This window comes from Xyrauchen texanus, chromosome 48 (assembly GCF_025860055.1).
Source record: "Xyrauchen texanus isolate HMW12.3.18 chromosome 48, RBS_HiC_50CHRs, whole genome shotgun sequence".
NCBI classification, from domain to species: Eukaryota; Metazoa; Chordata; class Actinopteri; order Cypriniformes; family Catostomidae; genus Xyrauchen; species Xyrauchen texanus.
The window spans coordinates 11,785,599-11,796,315 of NC_068323.1; the positions used below are offsets into that span (position 1 = coordinate 11,785,599).

General features: G+C 39.8%; 1 protein-coding gene across 2 annotated transcripts; it reads left to right on the top strand.

Annotated features, from left to right (window-relative positions):
• The first annotated feature begins 230 nt into the window (after nt 1-230).
• On the top strand, nt 231-10,635 carry LOC127639947 (diphthine methyl ester synthase-like). Of its 2 annotated transcripts, none has more exons than XM_052122296.1 (7): nt 231-585; nt 1,301-1,425; nt 3,409-3,517; nt 5,564-5,684; nt 8,091-8,130; nt 9,553-9,656; nt 9,858-10,635. In XM_052122296.1, the coding sequence occupies exons 1-7, from the start codon at nt 451-453 to the stop codon at nt 10,088-10,090; spliced, it is 867 nt and encodes a 288-aa protein (XP_051978256.1). In that variant the 5' UTR covers nt 231-450; the 3' UTR covers nt 10,091-10,635. The 2 variants fall into 2 exon arrangements, with proteins under 2 accessions (XP_051978256.1, XP_051978257.1); XM_052122297.1 differs by lacking the exon at nt 231-585 and adding an exon at nt 866-994.
• Nucleotides 10,636-10,717: the final 82 nt, after the last annotated feature.

The window sequence follows — 10,717 nt, forward strand, 5'->3', positions numbered from 1 at the left end:
TAATATTTTTATTTATTTATTATTTGTAAGTTGAAATGGGTTCATAAGCAAACATGAACTGCCCAGAGCTTCGTAATCAACAAATGATTGTGCTTCTGAATGTACTCCTTGTTCACCCCAGTCAGCTACAATTGTTAAGTTTACCACTCAGTTAAAAACCGCGACACTGTCGTAAATTACCCTACACTTTACGGCAGCCGATTGTCAGTTGCTCCATATGGTACCATGTGAGGTGCAACTGACAGCTAACAGTGATGCATTTAATTTATTTTGCAGCCTGACCAAGATATTTTAGGAACTACTTCTGTTTTAGATGAAACAACATAAACAACTGTATTGACAGACATTTCTTTTACATTTATTTAAAAGGCTTATAAATGCCAGTAATAGTGTGATTAGCTTTTTTATAGCGAGGTGTAACTGCGGTCTGGTCTCTTCGCTGATTTAAAGATGTTGTATTTTATCGGTCTTGGTCTCGGTGATGCTAAAGACATCACTGTCAAGGGTTTAGAGATCATCCGACAGTGCAATCGGGTTTATTTGGAGGCTTACACGTCCATAATGACCGTCGGGAAAGAAGCGTTGGTATGTGGATTATCAAACAGATAGTATCTAAAGCATGACAGTTACAGTTTTGATGAGGATCATAAAAATGCATGTTGAAATATTGGAGTGTTTTGTGATAAGACTTCAAATGCAAAGAAAATCCAAATCTAAAATCTGTATTAAAATAACAGTTCACCCCAATATGAAAATTCTCTCATCATTTACTCACCCTCATGCCATCCTAGATGATTTTATTCTTAATTTCTTTATTCTGCTGAACATAAATGAAGAGTTTTAGAAGATTATTTCTGCTCTGTTAGTCCATACAATTCAAGTGAATGGTGACCAGAACGTTGAAGCTCCAAAAAGCACAAAGGCAGCATTACAGTAATCAATAAGACTCCAGTGGTTTAAGCCATGTCTTCAGAAGTGTGATGATCGGTGTTAGGTGAGAAACTGCTAAAAAATGTAAGTCCCTTTTAAAAAAGGATTTAAATATTGATCACATATTATATGGGAGCATGGCTGGGGCTTTGCCCCCCATACATTTACCTTGTTTTTCCCACCCTAAAGATCAAAATGCCCCGCAAAATACCACATCCACTTCCTGTATGGTCGAGAGCACATATAGTGCATGTATGACAACAGTCAGTACAAAACTGAGTTATATTTCAGTCTATACTGACTCTAATCACATTATCATCTGAGATATATTGCACTCATGCTCATGGTGTCATTGTGTTCTTGGTGTTAGGAGGAATATTATGGGCGTGAGCTTATGCTGGCAGACAGAGACATGGTGGAACAACAGGCAGATGAAATTCTAAAAGGAGCAGATGTCAGTGATGTGGCATTTCTGGTGGTGGGTGATCCTTTTGGGTAAGTGAGACTTCATAAACCAATCTCCAGTTTCTCTGAGTCTTATTTAATACATTTTTTAATTTTGGCTGAACTATCCCTTTAACTATAATGTAGTCACAATAGAGTCTTTAATTTATGAGGTTTCTGTGCATAATTGTGCTGTTTGGTTATGTGCCATAATAATAAATTATTTGTACTATTTAAAGGGATAGTTCACCCAGAAATGTAAATTCTCTTATCATTTACTCACCCTCATGCCAGCCATTCCAGATATGTATTATTTTTTCTTCTGCAGAACACAAAGATTTTTAGAAGAATATTTCAGCTCTGTTGGTCCATACAATGCAAGTAAGTGGGTGCCAAATTTTTAAAGCTCCAAAATCCACATAAGGGCATGCTCCAGACGACACCAGTGGTTAAATTCATATCTTCTGAAGCGATATGATTGAGTTGAGAAACAGATCAATATTTAAGTCCTTTTCCCTGCACTTTTATTTCTCCTTCTTCAGTTTTTGACGATTAACATTCTTCGTGCATATCACCACTTACTGTGCAGGGAGGAGAATCCATTGAAAGAAAAAAAGACTTAAATATTGATCTGTTTCTCACCCACACTTATCATATCATGTATCAACACATTATGATGTCTTTATGTGGATTTTAGAGCTTTTACATTTTGGCACCCATTCACTTTCATTGTGAGGACCAACAGAGCTGAAATATTCTTCTAAAAATCATAATTTGTGTTCTGCATAAGGAAGAAAGTCATACACATCTGGGATGGCATGAGGGTGAAAAATGATGAGAGAATTTTCATTTTTGGGTGAACTGTCCCTTTAAATAAATGTATCACTGTCATTACTTTTACTGTTGTTAAATACAAAAACACTGTAATTATAGTAAATACAATCTAATGAGAATCACCATTAAGAATAATATCAATTACAAATACATTTAAAAGAAAAACACAATGTCCGGATGCATTAGGGTAAGGAGAATTGAGGGGAATATATGGTTAATGTTCATGAAAATAATAATAATATTTTTTATTGAAAATAATGTTTTCAACCAAAAAAAAAATAATCATTTTTTATAGGATTCATTTTGTTTATGCATAGTATTATTGCCTATTTTTTGCTTTTCACTTTGGTATGAAAAATTATCCATAAGATACTTTTTGAGAGTCACCCCTGTGGAGTATTTGTATGCAGAGAACAACTCACTCCTATATAAAGTTCCTCACAAGTTCAGAGTTATTGGCCAATACACTCTTTTCTGATTTTGATAATGCCCTCAAGTTGAGTGAAGTCCACTTAAAAGCATGTATACCACAATGTCAACCACAAGTGTAATGAATCAAAAACAAACTTTTATCAGAAACCATTTCTACAGTCTAATAGACGGGAAATAATGGAAAGTTTCCAATTACTCTGACTATTTGTGGCCGAGGAACCACTGAGAAACACCACAGTGTGGTTGATTGGCGATGTTCCGGGGTTACAAGATATCGGTCTTACGAGAAGTGGGATATAAGTGGGACGTCTGGTACTTTGCAAATGCTCCCAAAGAAATGAGCTGATTACGCCATGCTTTCCCGTCTGGGTCACTTCAGTTGTAGTCATGGTTAAGCTTTGCATAGGATTCAGCTCCAGCGTTTTTTCCATCCAAACTAATGAAACCCACATAGTGGGAGGGGGAAGGGTCTCCGACAACTCATTTTCCCTCACATAAGAATGTGCGGGTTTAAAAATGTTTAATGATTTACTACAAGATCGCACAGATAAACCTTTTTGGTGCAATTTGGACCACTTCCACGTTGTCAACAGTGCAACACAGTAAGAATTATGATGTAGCATTTTCGATAAGTGGTCTTCTAAGACATTTTACTGCTTATTTACATGTTTTTTAGCCTGTAGGTCATTTCAGTGATCTGTGGTTGGAGCTTGGTTTGGACGATGGACCGCTATGTGTGCATAAACTTGCCTTTTTGCTTCTCTCCAGAGCCACAACTCATAGTGATTTGGTCCTTCGAGCGGTGAATGCCGGAATACAGTATCGCGTTATACACAACGCCTCCATCATGAATGCAGTAGGCTGCTGTGGATTACAGGTAAGCTTAGGCTAAGAAACAACTCCCTAATAGCTCTGTTCCAAGCTCTAGTGTAACAATTAAGATACATAAATTTTTGGAGTAGTTTCAAGTTGTGAGTGCACTTAAAATGCTGCTTCTGTAGGCAGCTTACTAGATTTTTGAACAGGGCGATTGTCACCATGAACAATAACCTTTTCAGATCTTCTCTGAGCTTTAAAGAGAACATACTTCTCCTTTGCCTGCTATCGCTAGGCATTCATATCTAGTCTCTGGTGAAAATGATCAAACAGCATTATTGCCTTTGTGCCAAAGATGTCCCAATGGAATCTATCAACGAAGCCTTGTGGCAATCAATAACAGCCCCCTGTATTGACCTGTCAGGGCAGCTTTGTGTACCCAGAGGCCCCAGCTGCCCGCCATGCACACCATGCTGCCCCAGGCCCTCGGGGGCGTCTTTAACAGATCTCAGACCAGCGATGCCCTTTCTAATGGGTATTATTTAGATGGGGAAAGCAGATCCTAAATCAGAGCAAATAGAAAACTTTGGCACATCTACCACAGCTGCCACTCTCAGCTGTAGACTGATTTGGTAGGTTAACACACACTTTGCAGGATGGTCATTAATGTTACTATTTGGGTTCAGATTGAGACACGCTAATTGGAAGCAATCAACAAACTGGGCTGCCACAAAAATGTTACCAGTAAATAATAATACAGACGAGACTTTCCCCGCCCCGAGCGCGTGTTTTTCTTTGCCACCATCTGTAGCCCACAACACATCTGATTTGGTTTTCAGAGACAAGAGATAAAAAAAATGTAAGTTCTATCATCATTTAGTCACCCTCATCTATTATATTCACTCATACAACTTTCTATCTTTTGTGGCACACAACAGGACAGTTTGGGCAGATTGACAGTTTTAGTCACCATTGACTTTCATTATTTGGAAAAATGATGCAATGAAAGTGAATAGTGACTGAGGCAAATATCTCATTTTGTCTTCTATGGATCCATACAGGTCTGGAACAACAGTCACTGTACATTGCGTTCACTAAATTTTGTTTCAAAGTTATAAAATTAAAAAATTAGATGATAGTTTGAATGATGTTGAGATCACATTTTTTCCCCATTCTGATGGTTGAGGTGAACATTAACTGAAGCTCCTTGACCCGTATCTGAATTATTTTATGCACTGCTGCCACACGATTGGTTGATTAGATAATCACATGGATGATTGTTGGTGCCAGATGGGCTGGTTTGAGTTTTCGGTAACTGCTGATATCCTGGGATTTTCACTCACAACCGTCTCTAGAATTTACTCAGAATGGTACAAAAAACATCCAGTGAGCAGCAGTTCTGTGGACGGTAATGCCTTGTTGATGAAAGGGGTCAACAGAGGATGGCCAGACTGGTTTGAACTGACAAAGTCTATGGTAACTCGGATAACTGCTCTGTACACTTGTGGTGAGAAGAATAGCATTGCCGCTGTTTTGGCAGCATGAGGAGGACCTACACAATACTAGGCAGGTGGTTTTAATGCTGTGGTTGATGGGTGTAGGCCAATAACTGAAAAACATTGCAGACTGAAACACAGTAAGATGCATTTTAAATTCATCCCCTTTAAAGCACTGTTGCTAAAAAAAAAAAAAATCTGCATAAACTCACTAGTTGACCTTACTAACTGACTGATCAACCACCCTGACTCATTCCGTTGGGTCATGCAACACCAATAAAGGCTTCAAGGTGTCTATGGGACAGAAAATAACTGGTAATGAGTTCTCGCACTGCAATGACACTAATTTGTTGTGTCAGCTGTGCCGAACGCCAATGTTTAGAATGATGTCATGCTTTCTGAATAACAGGAAGCACCTTGTCGGTGGCACTCAGAGTGACCAATCTGCTGTAGCGATCACAACACTAAACAAAACTGGACTACTGATAATGGTTTCCTACTTTCAACACACTGACCCACGCAAAAATGACTAGCTACTGTTAGAGACCCCTTGAATGTTTTTATGGATGTAGGGTGAATAAATTAAAGTTGAATGTGATTCCTCTCCTTAGTTGTACAACTTCGGGGAGACCATATCCATTGTCTTCTGGACAGACACGTGGAGGCCTGAGAGCTTCTATGATAAGATCAAGAAGAACAGGGATATGGGCCTGCACACGCTGTGCCTGTTGGGTAAGAGTTTTGTTTACACCTTCATGTGACCTGGCTCTCCGGTCTGTTCGTTAGATCCAAGTTTGTTGTGTCTGTAACGGTTGCTACAGCAGGGAATGTGTCCGAAAAACCAGACTTCACTCAAGGGACTCGACGACCCCCCTGATTTCCCCTCGGGTGCACATTAAACTTGGGCCCATTGCAAATGCACTAGGGAGGCAAAAGAGCAAGTGTGTCTCCCTGGTGGGAGGTATTTTTGCTCAATATCCCCCCCAAGGCAGATGGTCGCAAATAATTTTAATTTCGTTTATCTGTGTGCCATGGAGATTTAGGACCAACATAAACCCCCACCTTCCAAAGTACCAGTGGGATTTCCCAGTAGAAGCCATCTTTGCTAATGAATGTTGGTAAAAATGTAGATGCCTCGTTGGGGGTCAGCTCTCATTGGCTGGTGTGCCCTGAGCGGGAGGGGCTGGAGTCCCCAGGTGCATGCCAGCTGAGGACAAATTCAGTCGAAGAGCAAAAATGTGGAGCTAAGTAAGCAAGACGGGGATCAGTGATATTAACCACATTATTCTAAAGCAAACAGAGAGAGGCTGGGATTGGACACCTCCCCATTCATCCTTGGCTGCAAGAGCGTTTATCTAACACAATAACCCGCAGACACAACAAAAGCACACACAGACATTCTCTCATATAATAGACAACACCACAGTGACTATACACTGCATCCATTCATCATACCTTTGCTAACAAGACATTGGCTATTTGCTGATATTTTTTTAATTAAATCCAAAATAAAATCAGATTTCCACAATTAAAATGTAGCCTCAAACATGCCTACAAAGGATGAAAAATCAGATTGCTCCCATTATAATCAACAGAAAAGTCTACACTAGAAGCGCCTTTGCAGTGCATTAAAACACGCCTCAGTTGATGAATACCATGTTTCTATTTTTAAAGTGCTGCACAGTTACTCAAGCAATTTTATATTCATCGTCCAACTGAATACAATTTTATAAGCAAATAGCAATCACAATCAAATTTATGAATTTATGTGTTATATTTATATAACTTCTGACAATTATGCCAAGCATGCTCATAACGTTAAATTGTAAATTTTTTGTTTTTAGCCATATTTACAGTTATAACAATTTGCTGAATATAGTATCACTATTCTAAAATAGCTCTTGCAAAAATCATTTTTCATACCGTCTTGAGTATGTTAAGCGATCTGTGCCAAGAAATCCCAAGTATGTATAGCTGCAGTCCAGAGACCTCCAAATGGGGGCAGAATCTCCAATAGAGGGTAGGGTTACTCAAAAAGGGGCGTGGTTACTCTCAAAAGGGGCGTGGTTACTCCAAAAGTTGGTTGCACCAACTCCCACAGGGGGTGCCATTTCCACTCACAGTTAAGTTTAGGGAAAGTGTTGGGTAAGGGGCTCCTTATATCTTTAATGGCGGTTTGGAGCTTCCGCCTCTTTTTGGAGCAATGCTTGCAGCTATATCCTTCTCAGAAATGCAGGCCGGGAATGGTTTGTAGTCATACTGTACTAAACCTTTCTCTCTTGGAATAGCTATTGGAACCATCACTCAAACTGTTCTGGACGGATCCATGCTCATTGACCAGTCATGAGTCGCCACATACTGAAGGCATTCCACTAGTACGGTTGAGGGTGGTTAGCTAACTGTACCAATACATCCAGGCCAGGAACTATTTGTAATCATACTGTACTGAACCATGCTCAAGTGGAAATGCCACTGGAACCATTACCGTTCTCTGAACCGTTTGGCCCAATGGTGGAAAATTGGCAAAACAATTATCTAATTTTGGAGTGGTGGTGGCGTAGTGGGTAAAAGCACTGAACTGGTAAGCAGAATGTTGTCGGTTTGAGCCCCACAGCCACCACCATTGTGTCCTTGAGGAAGGCACTTAAATGCAGGTTGCTCCGGGGGGGATTGTCCCTGTAATAAGGGCTCTGTAATTTGCTTTGGATAAAAAGTGGCTGCCAAGTGCATAAATGTGAATGTAAATTTTACTGTTGCTGAAGTTTCACCTCAAGCTCTTTGCTGATTGGTCCATTGTTTGTGAACATTCCAAGGTGACATTCCACTTAAACACTTCCAGTGTAGACAGCTTCGAGCTCGATGCAAAACAACACGACATTGGTCGCTTCCAGTGTAGAAACAGTGTCAGAACATGACTGCTCGTGATTTGTAGATTTGATTTAGCTTTGTTCTCAAAGTGGGGCCCCTCTTAGGTACACTCTGAACATGTACTTTTGCTCCAAAAGTGGGGTGTGGGGTGAACAACCCCAGATAAAGGGCCGACATACTATTTATGATGTGACAGTTACATCTAGGCCTAGTTTATAAAAATCCAAACTTATTTTATCATACAACACTTATTACTCCTTTGTTTCACAGATATCAAAGTCAAAGAGCAGTCCATGGAGAATTTAATGAGGTAAGACCTTCTCACTCTCTTATGCTTTTGTAGGGGTGGGGTTTGGGTTCCACTGATTTATACCTATATCTAGGGAGGTGCTTTGGATTGATTTGTGGTTTATTGCAGACATTCACTTAAAATTCATACATGCAAGTTGCTGGATGCCAAACTGGTTGAGTTGGAAAAAAATAACAATAAAAACCAGGGCAGCTTGTTTGACTTGGACGTATGATCTGTTATCATGAAGCTTCCCTGGGCCGCTTCCAAAACGTCTACTGTATAATGTTCTCATCCAGAGCTTTCAGAAAAATCTTTGTGCTCCACTTTAAAACTTGAACCTTCAATCTTTTCTAAAACTGTTTTCTCAGCTTCGCTGGGGTTCAATTGAAATATTTCTCATCATAGTAGAAGTTGTTGTTAACTCCTTGCTCTGTCTGTTTTGTCTTGTAATCTTCTCCTCCCCATGGTTGCACAATTGTGTAATTTTATGTCCAGTTCACATAACCCCAAATGAGTTTTAGTGTTCCTCTATGTATGCTATAAGGAAAGGAGCATTTAGGACTGGTGCGTGCTCCCCTTGTTCAAGGCTGGAAAGTGCTAATGTCTTCCAGACTTATTGGCACTGTTGTACCATTACTCGGAAATGGAATAACCATATGCTGGATGATTTTGGTCACAGTCAAATGCTTGTCCAGTGAGGTTGGTGCCCTTCACTGCATGGAGGGGGAAATGGCCCCAAGAAGAAATTCAAAGCATACAGTTTTTCCAACTTCCTTTAGTTGGCTAATTTAATCAAAGACAGCCTGATGGTCAGTTAATGGCTAATGCACCTTAAGAGTGCAATGCATCTCAAACAATGCAAATTATAGTACTTCAAAGTTCAGATGTAAATTGCATTATGGATAACATCAGTGGAAGCATTAACGGAAAGTAAACAGTCCACCCACTTACTCAACGTGTTATGAGACTACCTGATGCTTAAGGATCTAATAACATGCAAGACTTAGTGTGTTTAAATGCTCACCAATACGCTGAAAACTACCAAAAATCAGCTCATTCTAGAAATCCATTAACGCAAGAAAAACACATTGTCATGATTGATTTCAAATCATTTTATGATTTGAAAACAGTCATGCACACAACACGCATTGGACAAGCTGGTAAGAAAGCAAGTAGAAGTGATTACCTGCAACATGAAATCGGAGTAACGGACAAACATCTATGCATACTGAGCAGTTTTTACTTAAACCATTTATGACATTACCACGATAAAGAATCATAAATAGGTTTCAGATCGCGCATGTAAATGTGCTCATTATTTGCGAGTCCATTACAGGATAATTCAAAGACGACGAAGTTAAAAGAATAGACAAAGTGCATCAGCAGTTCTTCCCCTCACTTTAAATAGTCCAGAGTTTTATTCGTCCCGTCTCTTTCCAGGGGCCGGAAAATTTATGAGCCCCCCAGGTACATGACTGTCGCTCAGGCAGCTGAGCAACTTCTGGAGATACTGCAAAACCGACAGGAACGGGGTGAGGAGCTAGGTAAGAACCCTCGTAAACCCTTCTGAATTGCTTGAGAACCAAAATGATCTTTGTGGTAAAACTATCTGGACATCTAGCCAACTCTGATACAACAGCCTGCAAACATTGATGGAAAATTGGATTACTTGTGAATGAAAGCTTTGTGATCAAAAAAGAAGTCCTTATTGCATTTCACCGTTTATGTTCTTTGTTGTAATGCAGCAATGACCGAAGACACAGTGTGTGTCGGCCTGGCCCGGGTTGGATCCGAGGACCAGGCCATCCATTCTGGGACACTACGGGAGTTGGCCTCCTGTGACCTGGGAGGACCACTTCACTCCATGATTATCAGCGGACACCTTCACCCTCTTGAGATTGACATGCTAAAACTCTTTTGCAGTCCAGAAGGATTGAAAACCTTGAAGATGACTGATAGTTCCACATACATTTCTTGATGTCCAAGAGGCATAAAGGAGCAGTGGTCATCAAGAAAATGGTTCCCTTGTCAGAGTTCCTCTGATGTTACAAAGGGTACAGAGGAAACAAGTGCTTCATTAAGGGACATTTGTGGTGTACAACATCGGAGGGTCAGGAGAGCACAAAAATTACATAATTGTTATTCCAGTTCAAATTTGACCATTTTACCCTTCAAGCATCAGTCAGGCCAGGGTTGCATTTCATTAAGAGAGAGATTTAGGTTGGGAGTGAACTAATTACTTCAATGTGTGGCAGTCATGTTCGTGCTGTCAAAAGAAAAAAATGATGGAATAATATTCAAGGAAATGGAAAGGTTATTGTGGAACCACTGCATCTGGGTTGCATTAGTACCTCAGAAAATGTACCTTCTTATTAAAACTGGCTAAATTTGTCTGTAATACATGGAACTTTCTTAAAGAAGATGTAAATATGATAAAAGTGAATTTCAGACTCTGAGCATGAGCAGAGATTGATTTTTGTACAATAAAAGACATGTCATTTCCACTGATTACGTCAAAGCCTGACAAAGTTTGTTCATTTAATTTCTGTCAGCATGAATTGCATAGAAAATGAGCAGTGTTTGTCAGAAATAATGTGGTTCTTTG

Coding starts and splice junctions, on each gene's coding strand:
- LOC127639947 (XM_052122296.1), top strand. CDS start 451: ATGTTGTATTTTATCGGTCTTGGTCTCGGTGATGCTAAAGACATCACT. Junction 3,518..5,563: donor TAGGCTGCTGTGGATTACAG/GTAAGCTTAGGC, acceptor TCCTCTCCTTAG/TTGTACAACTTCGGGGAGAC. Junction 5,685..8,090: donor GCACACGCTGTGCCTGTTGG/GTAAGAGTTTTG, acceptor TTTGTTTCACAG/ATATCAAAGTCAAAGAGCAG.